The sequence below is a fragment of the Leucopleurus acutus genome, assembly GCF_964270905.1.
Source record: "Leucopleurus acutus genome assembly, chromosome: 10".
In the NCBI taxonomy this organism is placed as follows: Eukaryota; Metazoa; Chordata; class Mammalia; order Artiodactyla; family Delphinidae; genus Leucopleurus; species Leucopleurus acutus.
Window position 1 is genome coordinate 69,631,682 of NC_139153.1, and position 20,677 is coordinate 69,652,358.

The window sequence follows — 20,677 nt, forward strand, 5'->3', positions numbered from 1 at the left end:
TGCAGCAACGAAGACCCAACGCAACCAAAAATAAATTAAAAATAATAATAACATAAAAATGGGGAGTAGGGGAGAAAGATATGTCTAAAAGTAAGGCAAAAGTTAAGTAAATTATGATATATCCAAATTGTGGGATATTATGCAGCTATATAACTAATGTTCATGAAAAAGTGTTTAAGGATGTGAGGAAATTATTTTACTCTAAGTGAAAAAAAAAAATCAAAATGCTAGTTATCCACTTCTTGACACAATACTCACAGACTCTTTCTGGGTAAAATTATGAGTAATTTTTTTTTCTCCTTCCCGTTCATTTCTGCGATTTCCATATTGAACATTAATAATTAAAAGGAAAAAAATGAACTTTAATGAAATTTCTCTGCTTCCCCAGCTGAAGACAACGAAACAGATGACTTCCAAATAGGGCAAAAATTATGTAGTAACTTATGCTATTATTTACCAATTAAAAGCACGAATGTTTTGTAGCACTAATACCTCTACACTAATCACATCTTCTTCCTTTTAAGGCTAACTTGGCCAAGCAGGAGGGCCGTTTAGCAGTTGCCAACGCTGAACTGGGGAAGGCCCAGGCCCTGCTGGATGAGAAGCAAGCTGAGCTGGATAAAGTGCAAGCCAAATTTGATGCTGCAATGAATGAGAAAATGGTGAGGTTAAATACACAGAAATTACTAATACGACGTACTGAAATGTTACACAAGTATGTGTTGTGTTTAGAAATCCAGCAAATGTTTACACTGAAAAAATATTTACCTGAACGCCCTTACTCACTGGCTATGTCTGCTTATTTTGGATCTTCAACACTCCACATTCTTTTTTTCTGTTTTTAGTAATTATTTTCTATAAGAAGAAGCTGTGATGTCATACCTAAGAGTATTGACTTTGGAGTCAGAAAACTAGGTTTGATATCCAGTTCAGTCACTCATGAATTGTGCAGTTGGGGGTGATTGACGAACTTTATCTGTTAAATACAGATAAAGCTACAACCTTATGGTATAGGTTGTAAGCAGTGGTGGTCTGGTAAACGTTCAACAATCAGCTTGTCGGGGCGGAGGCTAGGGGGAGAAGAAAGCCTTGATTTGCAGTGTTTGCTGATTTCTGTGGTCTAGGTACCCCCTGCCACTGTCCATTTTAAGCCGTCAATGTGACAAGACGACGCATGTATGGGAAAAGATGCAGCATGCCATTATATACTATTTCCACCATGCAGATGCAATGAACTTAACCTCAAGAGTATAGATAATATGAAAATGTAGTAAATAACTAGGAATTGATGAATTTTGATTATTTATTACCTTTAATGTGTTTATGTAATTTAGTTGTGAGCTATGTAATTTAATTTAATACTGTAATTTAATTTTTAATAATGGCTGTGTTTAACACCAGCTCACAAATTTTCTGAAAAATGTAACAACTGACTCTTTTGAGCTGATACAAGCTGGCTTCAGCATACTACTGTCGTGTAGGATTTTTCTGGGGAAAAAAATCCTTTGTAAACTGCAAAGAACTCAGAATTATTATTAAATCCAAGAAAAAGGTATATTTATTGTTTTGAGAATATTTAATAGAAATACTATTTACATTATATGATTTGGATTCTCTCTTACAAAATGGCTCTTCTTGAAATTTCGTAAGGTAAAATAACTATATTATGAATGAATTACAAGAATTTAATATGTAAAATTTTACTGACACTATATTTTTAGATTATATTTATTTTGCAAATTAAGAAATTCCTCCATGTATTTTTATGTGTGAATATAATGGATGTTTGATTAAGCAATCTAAGAAGCTCTTTGAGACATTCTCCCTTTATGAATGTAGGATTTGCTTAATGATGCTGACATGTGCCGGAAAAAGATGCAGGCAGCTTCCACCCTCATCGATGGATTGAGTGGAGAAAAAGTCCGATGGACTCAGCAAAGCAAAGAGTTCAAAGCTCAGATTAATAGGTATAAATTTTGGTCTTTGATATAATTGCTTTCCTTCTTAGTCATCACCCCAAAGGCCACCTCTTTGTGGCATGGGGGAACATAAAGTCTCATTCCTTGAAGTGCTTTTCTCCTCTGTTTCCATATCCCCACCTCAGAATCCCATCATCTAAGAAAGTGCTTAGAGCTTAAGTCCCACACTCTCAGTAAAATGGAGAAGGAAGAAAACTTGGTGAAACATTTTTAACCTCAATTTTGGTTCAACAGTGTGGGCTTTCGGTGTGAGAATGCTTCTAATATTGTCTGGATTTGCCAGAACAATCTAGTTACCGGTTCCAGTTCTATACTGTTCACCTCAAGGATTTTGAAAGTGTGAATCAACAGTTTGTTCTAAATGGAAAGGTATCTTGGGCTGGTGTCTTCTGAAAACTGAAAGAGAGGGAATGAGAGGTGCGTAGGAGAATGGCCAAAAAAAAAAAAAAAAAAAAGAGGATGAAGAAGAAGTAGTGGTTAAATCAAGATTGAATCTGAACAAGACTAGGGCATGGGATGGGAAAAGGATGCTTTCCTCATCTGGAAGTCAAGCTTCAGAACCTGTAGGCTTCAGAAAGGAGCCTTCTTTCTTGCTCCCTGACTTACTCCGAATGAGGCCACCCCTACCCCGTTTTGAGCCTTTAGGCTCCTTTTTGCATGGTCTCTGCCAAGTGTTAAGCTGGGAGCAAAGAAGGACTTCATCTAGTAACAAAAGTGCCCGGTGGCCTTTCAAACTCCTTACTGGGAGAACTTAAAATGTGTTAGTGATTCACTTTGTTTTTTCTTAACAGACTTGTAGGTGATATTCTGCTGTGCACTGGATTCCTTTCCTATCTTGGTCCTTTCAATCAGATATTTAGGAACTATTTGCTTAAAGATCAATGGGAGGCAGAGTTGAAAGCACGGAAGATTCCTTTCACTGAAAATCTGAATCTTATTTCAATGTTGGTGGATCCTCCAACAGTAAGTGTTACTTTCCTTACAGCATTATTTGAATTTCATTTTATTTCCTACTCACTAAGAAATTAAGGTACACCTAATTTTTTCTTTTTGCATTTAATTGAAAAGATTGTTTTGAAAATGCTGAAGTGTTACAAAATTTTTTTTTCTTTGTGATGCAAAAGTTCCTTTGCATTTTAAGAAATCTTGCTTTCAAATTAATACCAATTGCACTGCTATGAGTGAAAAGATCATTTGTGAGTTATAGGCTTGCTAATACTGAGCTCTTCTAATAACCCTCCATTATTTACACCAGTCCTATTAAATCACAGTTTCTTACAAACATTCTAGGAAAATGTAGGTGTTAGCTGGCCGTAAGTATTGGTATTAACTTTCTTTTGATCATTAACCATCTTTTTATAATGTCCAACAGCATAATACAATAGCATGATCTGACATCACTGAGTAAAAGCATGCACTGCTGTACTAACCTTTCTTGCTGGGAATTTGATGCCACTGTCCATTTTTAGCATACCTTACAGAGCTCCTGTGGTATGAAATGCTTTCCAGGCAATCTGTATTCATGAGCTGCTTTTTGATTTGTAAATATGTTCCCCAGTTGCAGTTTCCCTAGGAAAGCCAAACTATTAATTTCAAGTTACCGCTATTTAAAAGTCAAAAAATAATCTTTTTCAATTCAAACAGTGTTCAACTGGTCCTTACAGGGAAGAGTAATGTATTGGAGATGCACTGGGCACAGGTGAGGTGAAGTGGGACAGGATATTCTTTGTCGATTGTGGCTTTTGGTGGAGCTGGGATAATTTAACGAAGGTGGAGGCTGGTTGGCTCATTGCATCTTGGATGATTTTGTTGACCACGTGGAGCCAGGCTGACAATTCCCTCTTGATTTTGAAAGGAAATATTAAGAAAAACGTCATTAATGAGTTCCTACCAATATAATATTTCATCTCCCCTAATTTCTCTGCCTCCAGCTATGCAATGTCCCTTCCCCCATGTAAGCAGAACCAGAGGGCAGGAAGGGGAAGTTTCAGAGACTTAAAATTAACCCTTAGGGCTTACCTACTCTGAGGTCTCAGAATATTCATTATCTCCACCACCTCCAGCCCATCTGGATCCCACCACCCGCCCAGTCTCACCATATTTCAAGTCCCTGCTGTTCTCTGAATGTTCAGCAACCATGCTTCAGAATCCCCAGATCAGGTTTAATATGCAATCAATTTACAATATTTCCTCATAAGTATGAAAACACAATATAAAGGACTAAACCTAGTCTTGGGTTCCTAGAGAAAGGATTTATTAGATGATATATCTGTTTCTTTTAATTTGATGTTGTTTGGTTCACATTTACGAGTTTGGTTTTTTTTCTAGGTACTTGTTCCATAGTCTCAATGGGACAAATATGTCCAAATTTTAAATTCTTTTATATCGTGGCACTGTTAATCACTAACAAAAGCCTTCCTGTGTTCCTTTGAATGGCCACATCCATTTCCTGTTATTCAGATTGGTGAGTGGGGGCTGCAGGGATTACCAGGAGATGACCTCTCCATTCAGAACGGCATCATTGTGACAAAGGCCACCAGATACCCACTCCTCATAGACCCACAAACTCAAGGCAAAACTTGGATTAAATCAAAGGAAAAAGAAAATGACTTGCAGGTATGTACCATTTGGTGCATGGGAAAGTAATCTTGAAATCATGGCGTTTTCCCACAATTTCAGTTGAATCTGTCAGTCATAAAGTTGTCATCTCTATGATGATAATTGTTTGCTACTTTACACCCTTGAGTTTTGTAACAGTGATTTGGGACAAATGCTCTGATTATTTTCTCTCTTGTGCTCTCTCTTGATCTCACTCTCCTTCTCTCTGTCCATTTTTCTGGCTCAATTGCTTTTGCCAGTGTTGGATGTGGCCTTTATTCTGGTCCTTGAGTTTGGGCTTATAAGAAAATGACAAGAATAAGACTTGTGATTCCTCAGTTTAAGGCCATTTGCTCCAACCTAGCTTAGCCACTTGGTAGTACCACATAGCATGCTAGAGTCCAGTATTGGAGTTGGATTTTACCAAGGTGTTAATCCTAAGGTAGAGGTAGACAAAGGCAGGACTCCAACATTCCTGGCTCCTTTGGAGATCTTGTTACATGGATGTTTCAATTCAATATTACAATATGGACTATTCATTGTTTCCTCGACACTGTTCCCACTTCCAAGCCTTCTGGATGCATAGTTTTGCTTGTACTATGTCTGCTTACCAGAATGTCTTCTCTACCCAACTGCCCACTTTGCTTACATCCCAGATAAAAATCTTAAACATTATTCAAAGTCCACATCCAATGCTACTTTTACCCAAACTTGCCTGAGTCCCCAGCTTAATATAGCCTGTCCTGACTCCTCACGCATCTTGTATTTTTGTTATGGACTAGGAGCCTGCCTTAAATTATTGCTCTTTGCACGTTTGTCTTCTATCTCTAATGTACCATAAACTTTTTGTTAGCAAGGCTTATGGTTTTACACCATCTTTATATTTTCTGCGCAGCTCTTTATATAGGGTAGTAATTATGATATTTATTGGATTAAATGAATTAATCAAAGTGTGTCATCATTACAGGAAAACAAACAAACCCAGAAAAATCATGTGGTCATCTTGATAAATGCAGAAGAAGCAGTTGGTAAAACTTAAAAACTTAACAGCAATTCATGATAAAACTTCCAGCAAACTAAGATTAGGAGAGATCTTCCTTAATCAGATAAAGAGTATTTACAAAAAGCCTACAAGAAACACCATATTTAATGGTGAAACATTGAAAGATTTCCTTCTGAGATCAGGGCTTTGCAGGCACGTGGACACTGTCTAGCACTCTGGATCACCTCAAGATACTCCCACCTCATTAAGACTCCAGTCCGTGTTTACTTAGAAAGCCCAGAAAAGTCCTGGGAAGTGAGCATAAGTGGAAGGGAAGAGTTAAGGGAAAGGGAGTCGATGAGAACGCAGTTCCTGAGGAGCTGTAGACACAGAAGTGCATGAGTGGCGTTCCTGCTCCTGAACCCAGCTCCCTGGATCCAGCTCAGCTATAACTTGTCCCTTGCTCCCTTCCTCACTCCTCTTGTCTTCCTTGGCTGTTGATCTCCCTGCTCATCTTATTCTTATTTTTCCTGATTGTGTCTTTATCTCTCCATTTCGGCATTAAACTCATTGATAGCCTTCAGTCATGTCCTTCCTGATGCAACCCTGTCCCAAGAAGCTTCTTGAGGAAGTAACAGAAATATGCCAGAGACACTTCCTTATTTTAAAAACCATCAACTGCTAGGATGTAAGCAAATTGAACTGCATCCTTTTTACTCAGAAAACATTATTTTTCTGAATATGTGGATAAGCACATACACAAACACAAATAAAAGAAAATAAAATGAAACAAAACTATTATTTCTGTGCTTGGGAAGGAAGGCAAAATGAAAAATGAAACACTTTATAAATGAAAAACAAAACATATTTTATATGTCCAGGGCTGCATCAAGGCCATCTTCAATGCCCTCTCCAGCACCTACAGCTCTGACCTCTGGAAAGAGAATGTATTCACTTAATTCCCCTATAAAGAATTCACTGACTCCTTTGTAAAGCCTGAATGCCAGAGTATCCGTGCAGGAGATACAGGCTCTTGTGGTGGCTACCACAAGCATTCCTCCATGAGAAGAATCAAGTGAATTAAACCTGAAATTATGACTCTAAGATAGTATTTCAAGTTTACAAAAGATATTGAAGGTGGTTAAAGGTAATCTTTAATAAATTGACAATTTGAAAATTATTTTTTTACTTGGTGTATTAGTCAGGGTTTTCCAGAGAAACAGAACTGAAAGGATATCTAGGTATAGATATATAGAAAGAGTTTTATTATGAGGGATTGGCTTATGGGATTATGGAGTCTGAGAAGTCCTAGATCTGCTATCTACAAGCTAGAGCCCCAGGAAAGGCAGTGGTGTCGTTCCAGTCCAAACCCTAGAAGGCCTGAGAACCATGGGAGTCAATGGTGTAAGCCTCAGTCTGAGTCTGAGGTCCCAAGGGCAGGAGAAGATGGATGTCCCAGCCTAAGCAGAGAGCAAATTGGCCCTTCCTCCACCTTTTTGTTCTATTCAGGCCCTTAATGGGTTGGATGATGCCCACCTACATGGATGGGGCCCATCTTTTCTTAGTCTACCGACTCAAATGCTAATCTCTTCCAGAAACAACCTCACAAACACACCTTGAAAAGATGTTTGCCAGCTATCTGGGCATCCCTTGGCCCAGTCAAGTTGACACATAAAATTAACCATCACACTTGGGAAGGACATCACAAAAATAGAGTTTGCGTCTTGGGGAATAGAGTAGGACAATTACGTTTAGTTTTCCTGGGACCTTGTTTCATCTTGTTTAAGTAAGCTAGTTGAAGCTCTTTGTTTAGATTCATTTACCTTATCAACTCATAGTAAGGTCTTTCACAGCACATCATTTCTATAAATAAAGCTATCCATCTGGGGGAAAAAATTCCTTCGTGTGCAGGATATTTTGTTTTAGTTATTTCCTTTTTAACCAAAACAGGACAAAGATAGACTTATTTAATTTTTCAATTCCACACCTTTTTTCGTTGCAAGTGGGAGATAATATTTTTAAATTTCACTCTCCTAATCACCTGCTGTCCCAGTGGATCTTCCTTGCGTCTTGGGATCGGCACTCACAGTAGCATAAAGGCAATAGTTGAATTCAGAGGATAGCGTATAAGAAGGTAGGGAGTTGAGGACTGAACCTTTGGGAATCCTCACACTTAGGCAGCGGGAGGGATCACTGGAGAAGTGAAGAGTTCAAAGCCAATTGGCTAATGCAAAGATCAACCAGCCCAGTGTGTCTATTTTAACTAATAACAAACATTGATCTAAAACTGGGGGGCCCCACCAGGCATTCAGAATTCTAATTTTTTTTAATGTAAAAATATAAAAAGTGAATGTATAAGTCTTTTTAGGTTGATTTTATGCAAAGTATCATATTCTTATTTTATGTCACTCTTAGAGACAGAATACATGGATGGACCCTTAGTTTGACTCAGTGTATCATTTTTGACATTTCCATGCTTATTTTTTAATCATTTATTCATCTCATAGGTGTCCTGAGAAGATAAGTGAATATCACAAAAATGCAAGTTAGTTTGCTTTATCTGAATGATTGTAGCTATGTAAGTTTAAAGGATTAATCCTTGATCACTTCTCTTCTGTCTGCCGGAGCAGAGCTCTGACCTTCCATCTAAGGAATGCCACTTGATTCTCCTCTTTTGATCTGAGAGACCCCCATTACACACCCAGGGCTTCCACAAAGTCATGACCCACCAAGTTTTGAAAATTAATTTTTGTTTGTTACTTTCATTTTTATAAGTAAGTCTTCCTATACAGTCCTTAGAATTCTTAGTCACTTATCCAACATATCTCTGGTTTCCACTCAGGAACAGGCACATTCTTTGTAACATTTATATAGCAATGAACTCTTTATTTGTAGATAACCTCTCTGAACCATAAGTATTTCCGCACGCATTTGGAGGACAGTCTTTCCTTGGGCCGACCCCTTCTCATTGAGGACATTCGTGAAGAGCTGGATCCAGCCCTGGATAATGTATTAGAAAAGAATTTCCTTAAATCAGGCACCACTTTCAAGGTGAGCTTCGAAAAAGGGGGAAAAAAAAGAAAAGGAAAAGAAGAAAAGAACAATGGTGACATCTACTTATCTTTTTGAGCATAGCAGTGAAGACAATTTCCTTCAGGTGGTACTATTTGACATGCTGGAAAAAAATTATTTCCAAACTCATATTCAGTGTTCCTTTTTTAAAAAATAGTATATAAAAAATACAGGGGGACAACAATATCTTGGTAACAATAGCCGTTTATCCAAAACTAACATATTAAGGAAAGGCATCTTGTCATAATAATAATAATATATTAGTGTTACACACAAAATATGTACATTTTAGCAGCTCTGAGAAAGTTGGTTTTCAAGCCATGTATACATCTATACAATAAAGCCTGTGTTTCCTCACTGGATAAAATGGCATTTTTAGTTAAGTCTATGGACATTGATTTTATTTCTCTCTTTATAAACTTTCAATCCAAACTCAGACTTTGCTGGAAGCAGTGGAATACAGTTCCCGATCATTGGTGATAACATGCATTGTTTTCAATGCAAGTGTCTCTTTTTTAATTGGTTTCATTCTTTACTTTTAGGCTTCTGTGGTTTTATTGAATGACAGCATTTCTGACTGAGATTTTTTGCTTTGGACAACTTAATTTCATGAATATCAGTGAATAAGAATGCCAGTTTTCTCATTAAACAAAGACAGATTTATTCAGAAAAATTTTCTTCATAATGTGAATTCTTTTATATGCCATATTTAATATGGCAAAAGAGGTTGTAGTATGTCCATTCCTGAAGGCCTTTTAAAAGACCCAGATTCTTATCTGCAATGTGAAGGTCATGATGCCTGAGAATTAGTGCCTTAGCAATGTGGTTTTCAATCACAGGAAGGATTAAAATTAATTAAAATTTTAAGTCATTTTAAAATGTTATAATTTCCACCTGAGTGTTAGGTAGCAAACCCAGTTGTTTTCAATACACTGAAAATTGTGGTGTTTAAGATAAGTGTTATCTTTCTGGGGAAAAAAGTTGGCATTTTTTTCTCTGAAAATTTCATTAACCCTTTCTCTTGTCAAATATGCTTCAGATATGACTGTGAAATGCAAAAAGAAATAACACTTCTTTTTTTTTTTTCACTTCTTATAAACACAACAAATTTCCATAGCAGGAAACAATTTCCTCAGGTGGGAAAAAACAATCAAATATGAGGCATGTCTGAGTTTTCCTTTATTCAACATTTGTTTTGGATAAATTTTTCATTTAATTTGCTTGGTGTCATGGCTAAAAACATTTTCAGGCAGGACCACAAGTCTAAATTATTCTAATGGAATAGGCTTTATTATTTAAGATCACTGATTAAAATTTTACAACTGATTTTTGTAATTCATTCATTTCACTGCACTGACTTTTGATAAACTCTCTCCTAAACTGAACCCAAATTTCTTGTCTTGTCCTTTAAGCTGTTTGTAATTTAATATTTGAATTGATGTAGGTGAAGGTCGGAGATAAGGAATGTGATATCATGGATACATTTAAACTTTATATTACAACAAAGTTACCAAACCCTGCCTTTACCCCTGAGATCAATGCTAAAACGTCAGTCATTGATTTTACTGTTACCATGAAAGGACTTGAGAACCAGTTACTAAGGAGGGTAATTCTAACAGAGAAACAGGTAATAATTTCTCAAGGTAAAGAACTTCTACTTATAATAAATTTTAATAAACGTTTTAAATGTATTGGGAAATTGTTGAGTATATGGAAAAGAAAAAATTGAGCAAATCATAGTTACCTTTGTTAGCATAAATATTTGTTTTGTAGTCTCAAGTCCTGTTGAGAGATCATGTAACTCACCTCTCCTCCAACACCAAAACCACACGTGCACACACACACCACTCTTTCTACTTCTGACTTTAAAGCTTTGGGTATGTTGACTTTCATATCTATCGCCCTATGGATGAATAGTCTTGGATACACCTGGAAAATTCAATAAAATAATGATCCTGGAAAAGAAGAACTTGCTCTGAATGAGTATTGTTACCACTATAGTAGTTTCAACTACTACACTGCAATAGTAATTGATAGTACTTGATTGTAATTGATAACACCACAATCTAATAATCTAATGATCTAGAGAGCCATACTTTTATCTTAATTAAATGAAACTTGCACTGAAGCAGAGAAATTAAGTATAATTGAGGGTTCTGATAAAACAAAGAAAAAGTTAAGGCTGGAAGATTTTAAGAGACTGATAGATTAAGTTTTAAGATAAAGCTCAGAAAACATTAAATGTTATGTATAAAATATAATTTTATATATTTTCATTGTATAAAATATATTTATAAAATCTGAGAAAGTTTATATTTGCTAAAACGTAATTAATGTTAGTATTAAGGTTTCAAGGAAAAGGCAAGGTTAGAAATAATAAGACCAGAGATGCATAAAATGGGAGGGTGAGAGAAAGAATGGCAGAAGACTTAAGGAAAGGAGGAAAGGAAGTGATATGAACAGATGGCTACAAATACAGAGGAAGATTCAAAAAGGAAAAGAGAAATGATACTGACACCAGATAAATAGAGGGCTCAGTAAAAAGAGAAGTAAAATCCTACCTGGTTAACAAGAAATGGCTAACTTGGGGCAGGCCCTTGAAAGGCAGCCAGTCTGGTGGAGTAAAAGGAGCCCAGTTCCAGCTTCCACTCTCATTAGCTGATTTTTTTTCTTTTAATATTTATGTATTTATTTATTTATCTTGGCTGCACCAGGTCTTAGTTGCGGGCACACAGGATCTTCGTTGTGGCACACGGGATCTTTAGTTGCGGCATGCAGACTTCTTAGTTGTGGCATGCATGCGGGATCTAGTTCCCTGACCAGGGATCGAACCTGGGCCCCCTGCATTGGGAGCATGGAGTCTTACCCACTGGACCACCAGGGAAGTTCCCCCTCATTAGCTGTTTGATCATAGTTTCCAAGAAACTGCCCAGGGCTTATGCAATCTAGAAAGGGAATCATCTCACTTTCACAGTCTGGCAGAGAGCATGGACCCCTCAGCTCACTGCCTCGATCACCTCTTAGGGCCATGTGGTATCAACTGTTGAAAATTAGTCCTTCCTTCTTGGTCTACCTGGTGCTGTTGGTCTGTTCTGAGATGGTGCCTCATTGGTCCAGATCCCCCATGCAGGCTACACTAACTTCTGTAAGGCAGCCCACACCACCATCTAAAGTACACTCCACGTCCCCAGAGCGCCCCATGCTCACTCTTCTAGGCCTTAACTTCCTCTTCAAGAGATGCACTAGGATGCTAACACCAGCCTTGCTGGAAAAAACAAAGTGCACACTTAATCTGCAGGAGGACATCCTGACTGTGATGTTTAACCCTCCTAACAATCCTGCTCTTACACCCCCATTTTACAGATGAACAAATGGAGACCAAGGAGAATAAGGTCTTAACCCATAAGAGCACATAGACTTTCCACCCTGCCAAGCCTCGTAGATAAGCTCTACAGTTCATGCTGTAAAACTCACAAGTCGTCCATTGTACCATGATGCTTGTTTTTCCATATCACACTGAAAAGGACGCTAACATGATTTCATTTTGTCCACATATTTCTATACTGCCACTGTTGGGATGACTGCTTTAATGAAGACAATTCATTAGCTATTCTCTGCAAATACAGCCATGATCTTCATCACCACCCCATCAAATACTGCAAGCCACTAGTACAATGGCAGTATACTAGTCTTGGAGTTGGGGGACAAGGATATTAGGCTCATCCCTTCTAGTAAGTAGCTGTGTGTATTATATTGCCATGTTATTTGGAGTTAATATTTCTGGGTCCTCAGTTTCCCCAGATGTAAAATAAAGTTGTTGAACTAAATTCAGTACACTTCAATTTAACAAATATTTATTAGGTTGAGTCGCTTCTCTGCAAAGCCTCAAGATAAGTGCTGTCAAGGATACAAAAATGAATAGGGGATAAACACCAAGGTCCTACTGTATAGCACAGAGAACTATATTCAATACCCTATGATAAACCATAATGGAAAAGAATATAAAAAAAGAATATATATATATATATACATATATATATATATAACTGAATCACTTTGCTGTACAGCAGTAATTAACACAACATTGTAAATCAACTATACTTCAATTTTTAAAAATTAATAGGACAAGTTCCTGCCCTCTAGATGCACAGAATCTAGTTGGAGGGATATAGCTGACACATAGATTGTGATGCAAGCCATAGTAGATGTACAGAGGAATGCCGTGCTGTGGGTTTTAACTGACAAACTGGTTTAGGAAGACTTTCTGAAAGTGGTGGTATTTCCGTAGCAGTTTTTCAAGAAACTTTCTCAAATAAGTAGTTTAAAAACACATTTTTAATGCAATTCTAAGTACAGTGTGTGATTCTGTATAAGAGCAAAAAAGAATGCTACAGGGCTGCCCTGGTGGCGCAGTGGTTGAGAATCCGCCTGCCAGTTCAGGGGACACGGGTTCGAGCCCTGGTCCAGAAAGATCCCACATGCCACAGGGCACCTAAGTCCGTGTGCCACAACTATTGTGCCTGCGCTTTAGAGCCCGCGAGCCACAATTACTGAGCCCATGTGCCACAACTACTGAAGCCCACGCGCCTGTAGCCTGTGCTCCGCAAAAAGAGAAGACACCACAATGAGAGGCCTGCGCACCGCAACGAAGAGTAGCCCCCGCTCGCCGCAACTAGAGAAAGCCTGTGTGCAGCAATGAAGACCCAATGCAGCCAAAAATAAATAAATAAAAAAAGTTTTTTAAAGTAATATTAAAAAAATGCTATAAAGAATGCTTTTGAGACAATTTAATTTACTCTATATTTAGCAAGAGTATTATATCCATGTTAAATATTCTGAATTTGAAAATTACACTATGGTTGTATAAGAGAATGTCCTGTTGCCTAGGAGATGTGTTAAAGTTTTTACAGATAAAGTATCATGACATATGCAAACAGTTCAGCAGTAATAATAACAGTAATGATAAAAAGTATTATATAGAAATAGTGATAAAGCAAAATGTTATTTGAGGAATCTAGGTGAAGGGTATATGAGAGTTCATTGTACCAGTCTTGTAACTTTTCTGAAAGTTTGAAATTTTTTTCAAAGTATAATTTTAAGACTATATTATTTATGTAGAAAAGAATATACCTTCCAGGCATCCAATTTAGCCCCTCTGGTAGAAGATGCAAAAAAATGGAAAATGGATTTGTATTGGCAGCTGGCTATGTCAAAGCAGGTGCCTGGTGTTCCTATAGTCAGGTCCCAGCTCAGGAGCTCCATTTGGCGTGAGTGGCCTCTTGGTTACTTGGTATTAATGCTTCTTTGTCTCTAGCCCTTCTGACTGCAAATGAAGTTAGCATTTCTGACTGAGGCGGTGTATGGGAACAGGGTCAAGAGAATGGGACAGTCTTAATTTTAAAAAACTTAAAGTTGAGAAGAGAGCTGAGCAAAATTATTTTAGCAGGTTTATCTCATTCATGCCCGTGTAAGTGCTATGGAAACTTAATGCTAATGGGCATAATCTTTAAAAAACTGTCCAGAGAAATAAAAATACGAATAGATAGATTTGACTAACGATAGTGTCATTTGAATGGCACTTTTGTTTAAACTTTTAAAAATGAATAATAAACACTAGTAGGTTGCATTTGCCATAATAACTGGTAATTACAGTTCTGATGTTATTTTTTTTTAATAACAGGAGTTAGAGTCTGAGAGGGTTAAACTTTTGGAGGATGTGACTTTTAATAAGCGGAAGATGAAAGAACTTGAAGATAACCTTCTCTACAAATTAAGTACTACAAAAGGTATTGTGTTACTAAGAAATAATCACATAATGGATTGTGAATAACTAAGGATTTCTTGTACCCTCTTTTCAATGCTCTCATGATTACAGATATTAGGAAACAGTTGAGTTATCCACGCAAAAACAAGCAAGGCAATTTCCATCTAGACATTACAGAGGGACTGCAGAGAATCTGATATCTGAATTAGCAACCAGCATCTGAGCATTTGATAATAACACAGTTTTCTTGATATAATTGCTCTCTCCCGAGAAAAATAAGGGCTCCCAATACAGCTAGGTAACTCACAACAGGCTAATTTGCTTGCCGAAAGGAGACTAATGTGCTCAATCTATTTTGTGTTTTTTAGATTGACTCTTTCATTTGGTGTTGAAATGCAATTGCCACAGTGGGTTATGATGTGTGTAATGTTGTCAGAGACACTTGAGCAGCCCAGGCTCAGTCACTCTGGACTTGACCTCCCACTTAGAAGTCAGGGATAGGTTCTCCTCTGGGCAGTCAGATCATCATACCACCCCCTGGGATATATTGTTCTGTAGTAGGCAAATTACAGCAACCTAAATTCTACCATTCATTAGCAATCTAATGATGAATACTTCCCAAAAGCACTTTAACCCTTGGATTTAAAAACAAAAAAACTTAACCTCCCAGAAGTACATTAAGTGTTACTCTCACAGCAGTCTCCAGCACTTTAAGGTGACCTCATGGAAAAGGCCTTTTATCTGCCTTCATTGCACTGCTTGTGCTAATGAAGTTGTCTGTCTCCTGGTCCATGACATCTCCCAGCCATTTGATGCCTCTGGGCATTGTAAATATTACCAAGGAGGGCTGACTGAGGATCCAGCCAAGAGTTTGAGGTTAGTCACAATTTGGACTTCCCTAGCAGACCTAGCGTGCCCATCAGAGCAAGTAACTCAGCACCTTCCAGAAGCACCCACCTGCTTCTAGGTAGGCCAGAGCACCGCTCTCTGCAGATATCGTGACCGTTATCTCAGCACCTCCAGAGCACCTTTCTGTGTCTTAAAATTGAGATATTTTTATTTCTATGTTTATTGTCGTAGACATGTTATGTCTGTTAAAAACAATAATGAAGAGTAAAACTAAAAATAAAATCAGGATTTTTCTTCCTGGTTAGACACTTCAACTGTCTCCTAACTCGTTAGAGACATAGAAGGACCAGAGTTCTCAATGTCAAGGACTGTTGAACTAAAGCAGGAGTAGAGAAAGTACGATTCACCTGTAAGCTGGTGTGTAATTCACACTGCGAGACAAGTGGGAAGGAAAAGCCTGTGATACTGTGAGGGGAACCATCAAGATGATAATGGAGGTGAAAGCCACGTCATAGGAACAGCTGAAACCACTGGGACTGGAGGGAGATGTGAATTTTCTTCAGACAGTTGAAGACCAGATTTGTGGGCTGCCTTGAGAATTGCCTTTTGCAGATTTTCAGGCAGAGTGGGGGACAAACCCTAGGCAGGCATGTTTAGAACGGATTCAGGCATCGGATGCCTGGTTAGACTGGAAGCCTCTCATGTCTTAAGATTCTGCCCTTCCATCCTGTGGGCTTTGAAGAAGTCAAGTTGAAAATTAACGCGGTGATTTCAGAAGTGATGCATCTCGTTTTGCGGCTTTCCCGTCTTGTGTTCCACAGCTTTCCTGTTTGGTTTTTAGGTTCCTTGGTAGATGACGAATCTCTCATCGGTGTCCTCCACACCACCAAGCAGACAGCAGCTGAAGTAAGTGAAAAACTACACGTGGCCGCGGAAACAGAGATCAAGATTAACACGGCCCAGGAGGAGTTCCGGCCCGTGGCCACCCGAGGCAGCATCCTCTACTTTCTCATCACAGAGATGAGCATGGTCAACATCATGTACCAGACCTCGCTGGCCCAGTTCTTGAAGTTATTTGACCAGTCCATGGCCAGGTGGGGCCTCACTACCTTGCCCCCCAAATTTTGTGTGTATTCCTACCTACTCTCTTAGAAATGGATTTTTACCTCTTTGATTTTTAAAACATATTGCAGGTCTGAGAAGTCTCCACTGCCTCAAAAGAGAATTACAAATATTACTGAGTATCTGACATATGAAGTTTTTACATATTCTGTCAGAGGCTTGTACGAGAACCACAAGTTCCTCTTTGTGCTCCTCATGACCTTAAAAATCGATCTTCAGAGAGGAACGGTGAAGCACAGAGAGTTTCAGGCTCTCATTAAAGGTGAAGGGTTTGGGATATGGATGTGCTATGTAAAGGAGTTTGCTTTAGGTATGCTCTTTGATGTCCTGTAGACCCACTCTTGTAATACCCGGAGGAATTAAGTTCTAATGGAAGTGAAGTTCTTTATGTATACCTCTTCCCCCTCATCCCCCACCGATTTCCATTCATTTTATTCTGGTTACTCAAGATGATTGATTTCAGGTCTGTGTTAACTCTGCAGTTTTTAGTTATGTAATTAAATTAAGTTTGAGCATTGTTGCTTATGAATAAGAGACCCAAATGCCAAAGGGGAGAATAGTGATTCAGGTGATGATCTTTCTACTACTGCAAGAGACCAATTCCTTAAGCAAGGGGTTATAATGACATTTAAGACTGTAACAAAAAGCACACTTGTATTTTATATTTGAAGAGAGCCCGGCTCATTGCTTATCTCCATGTTAAAAGTATAATTAAGGAGACAAAAGAGTGGTATTTTCATTCAATTCAGTTAAACAAGTATTTATTGAGCATATACTATGCAAACCTGCCATACTGGTGTTTGGGATACAAGGAAAAAACAGACATTGCTTTAAAAGAAATAAAAGTCTCATAGTTCAAATAAAGATAATTGAAAAAAACCCTGCAAAATAAGGCAGAATAACCTGTGTTATAAGAGAGCTAAAAACAAAGTGTTATATCTAAAAGGAAGGAGAGATTACATGTGGTTGGTGAGATCAAGAAAAGCTCCTGGGAAAATATGCCTTTGCAGGTTAAGCCAGGAATTTTTAAGGTTATTTGATACCTGGGGAAAATGGTCCAATCTTTTTCTTATTTTTTTTGATCTTTATAAGTAGTTTAATAAATCATCTTCTGGCAGCCCTTCTCCCCCAAAAGAAGAAAGTGACATTTGAAATGGACCATGGATGATAGGTAGAAATGAAGAAAACGTCCATGCTAAGACAGAACAGCATGGAAAAAGACATGAGTGGAGTATGTACATTGGTGAGCCTTGGTTCCTAGAGGAAGGATTTCTTGATCTGATAAGAAATAAGGAGTTGTGTAAGGTAGTGATGTGATCCTTTTATTGTTCTTTAGGAAGGTTACTCTGGCAGACATGTGTAGGATTAGAGAAAAGTGCTTTAAGGGAGTCTGTTATAAGCTTCCCAACCACAGGAAATGCATTCCCATCCTAGGGTGAAGACAATGGGAATATAAAGGAAGACACAAATATGAGAGCTCATGAAAGTAAAATGACAAAGGACTGGGTGTGAGAGCCAAGAGAGGGTCAGAAATGAGTCTAAGATTTCTGCTCTGTGCAAAGATTTCTGGTCTGGATGGTTGAAAGAAGAGCTACTTTGAGAAGTGTCAGAGAGGGGACATAATGCATGTGATTTTGGGACCTAGTTTTAGTCAGGATAGGCCAGGTTTTGTGGCCATAAAAACAATCCTCAAATTTCAGCACAACAAAAGTATACTTCTCCTTTACTCTCTATCTGACATGCTTGTCATGGTCGCCCAGGAATCCAAATTGCTTCCATAATTACTGTGGAAGAGGGACAGGATGTGGCAAATTGTGTGCTGGCTCTTAAAGGTTACCCCACAAGTGACACACGTCACGCTCATATTTCATTAGCCAAAGTAAGATGCATGGCCACATCGAAATTCAAAGAGAGCAGGGAGGTGCCCCAGAGCCGCATCCAACATGGAAGCTGCATCACAGCATCGGTGGAGGGTAGTGGATAGATGGATAAGCCTAAGGTTTGGCAGGTGGGAGTGTGGTTGTGGAAATGCGGAGAGGGCTGGTGCACAGCGAGGGTCTGGGGTTCAAACCAAGAAGTTGCAGGACAGGGGGACTTTATAACTAGCGACAAAGTACCAACCTCTGTGGACTGCAGCCTAATGCCCTCATAGGTCAGACAGGATTTGTCGTGGCTCAGAGGATCCCAGCCTGTGACTGGGATGAGTGAAGCCTAGGGGGCAGCATGTAGATCTGAGGCATCCTCCCCATCAAGACACAAACCCACCCCACCTCACCTCTCCCTACCCAGCACACCCAGCCAAGCCAGAGCTATTCCCTGAAAGAGATTGGATTCTTCAAAAGTCTTTAAATCAGAGGAGACCGAGAAACGCAGCAACACAGTGGGGAGGGAATTTGTGAGAAGGATTTGATTTGTCACAGAAAAGTAAAGAAGGCTGCACATCTGAGCTGTGGTTAGAGCACATCTGTGACTCCATTTCATAAAACTGGAGAGTCAGGGAGAACCGGATTGTATAGGATCAGGAGAGTCAGTGAGAGGAGTTTGGATTTAATTGAGTTGGCGATAGAGAGCCACCGCATGTTTTATGAGCAGGGAAGTAGCATGAGCAGCGCTTCAGAAGATTAATTTGGGATTTTATGATAGGTGGACTGTCAGTACAGTCAGCACTGTCAAGCACAGTAAAAGGGTTGGAAAAAATACAAAACTGGTTTATTGTACAGTTTGTATTAGTTTTGAACCGCTTACAGCTTGACCAAATTATTTTTTAAAAGATGGTAGGCCTTGGGACTTCCCTGGTGGTCCAGTGGTTAAGACTTCACCTTCCAATACAGGGCGTGCCGGTTTGATCCCTGGTCGGGGAGCTAGGATCCCATATGCCTCCAGGCCAAAAAAACCAAAACATAAAACAGAATATTGTAACAAATTCAATAAAGACTTTAAAAATGGTCCACATTAAAAAAAAAATCTAAAAAAAAAAAGATGGTAGGACTTTGTTTTTAATGTTTTTTTACAAAGTTAACAAATATGGCCCTTAGATCATTGATATTTTTTATCATTTTGAACTCAGTACTTAAGGGGGAAAGAAGAAAGACTTATTTATCATAGCAGAAATGTTTGATTTCCCTTTGTATTAATTCCTACTAGTTTTCTGCAATATTTGGAAGGTGGCTTTGACTTTCTTCTTCAACCGAGAATGTCAGAACACTTTGAAAAACGAAATAGATACCAGGGGCAATCCTGCACTGTAGAGTAATTGATATACCTGTTTCCCCTGCCTGGTTATTTTAGAAAAATATCATCTTTCTTTTATTGTAAACCATGGACAGAAAGACACATTAGAGGGTATTCTCTTGCCTTCCAGGTTGGATTGGACCTGAGCCTTCCAAAACAGAGAGTTAATGTCAAAATAACAGCTAATGATTACATAGCTCTTACTCTGGGCCATGACTATTGTTGGCTTTCTACATACATTCATTTATTTAATCTTCACAGCAATCAATCTGATGGATTCTATTATTACGCTCATTTGGCAGAAGAGAGAACTGAGAGAAACTGAGTTTTTGTCCAAGTTTATGCAGCTAGCGAGTGGCAGAGCCAAGATATTTGGGGGAACGGGATGGGCTGTGATTGTTCTGGGTTAGTTTAGGTGCATGATATGTTGGAAACACTGATGTAGCTTAAATATCTTCTCCTGATGTCTTTGAGGTATATGTTTACATGAAATCACTGTGAGGGGGAAACAACCAAGAAGAAAAGGGACGCATCTACCTCCGTGTTAGAGGAGAGAATCCCTTAAATCTGCAGGTGACTTACTCTAGGGCTTGCTTCTCCTATGGTAAACTCAGTGTTAGCAGAAATGGTGCTAGAATAAGGTCTTTTCACCTGGTCGCTGCAGGGGGTGGGGGCATGTGGGAGGAAGGTTTACAGGTTCTAAAGGTGTTGTGGCACTCAGAGCCCCTGACTCCACGGTGGAGCAAAGGGATTTACACGAAAGGAGTACTTCAGCTCATTCACCTTCTCAGGAAGATGCTGGAGGGGAGAGCAGAGACCTGTAGTCCCCTCCACCCGCCACCTCCCCTGTTTTTGTCCCCGGGTTGGTAAGTGAAGTGGAGGGATTTGATGAGTTCTTCAGGAGGGTTATAGAATTTAAAAGTTCAAGAACCACTGTTTGGCATACATCTGAATTAAACAACAGAGCTGGAATTATTATGATAAAACATTGCTAAAGACATGCAATAGAGGAATTTTGAAAGTGCAGATATAATCACACATCTTGGTGAAGATTGTCACACTGAATGTGCTCATTTGACT

General features: G+C 38.7%; 1 protein-coding gene across 1 annotated transcript in view; it reads left to right on the plus strand.

The window, feature by feature from the left end:
- Nucleotides 1–20,677, plus strand: part of DNAH8 (dynein axonemal heavy chain 8) — a gene marked incomplete at its 3' end in the record, with an annotated part of 330,699 nt that overhangs the window by 213,291 nt on the left and 96,731 nt on the right. Inside the window, exons 71-79 of the mRNA XM_082847518.1 lie at nucleotides 525–662; nucleotides 1,840–1,967; nucleotides 2,771–2,942; nucleotides 4,440–4,595; nucleotides 8,455–8,610; nucleotides 10,076–10,258; nucleotides 14,312–14,417; nucleotides 16,086–16,338; nucleotides 16,438–16,628. Of these exons, the coding sequence (XP_082703644.1) occupies nucleotides 525–662; nucleotides 1,840–1,967; nucleotides 2,771–2,942; nucleotides 4,440–4,595; nucleotides 8,455–8,610; nucleotides 10,076–10,258; nucleotides 14,312–14,417; nucleotides 16,086–16,338; nucleotides 16,438–16,628 (1,483 nt within the window). The remainder of the gene's footprint in view (nucleotides 1–524; nucleotides 663–1,839; nucleotides 1,968–2,770; nucleotides 2,943–4,439; nucleotides 4,596–8,454; nucleotides 8,611–10,075; nucleotides 10,259–14,311; nucleotides 14,418–16,085; nucleotides 16,339–16,437; nucleotides 16,629–20,677) is intronic.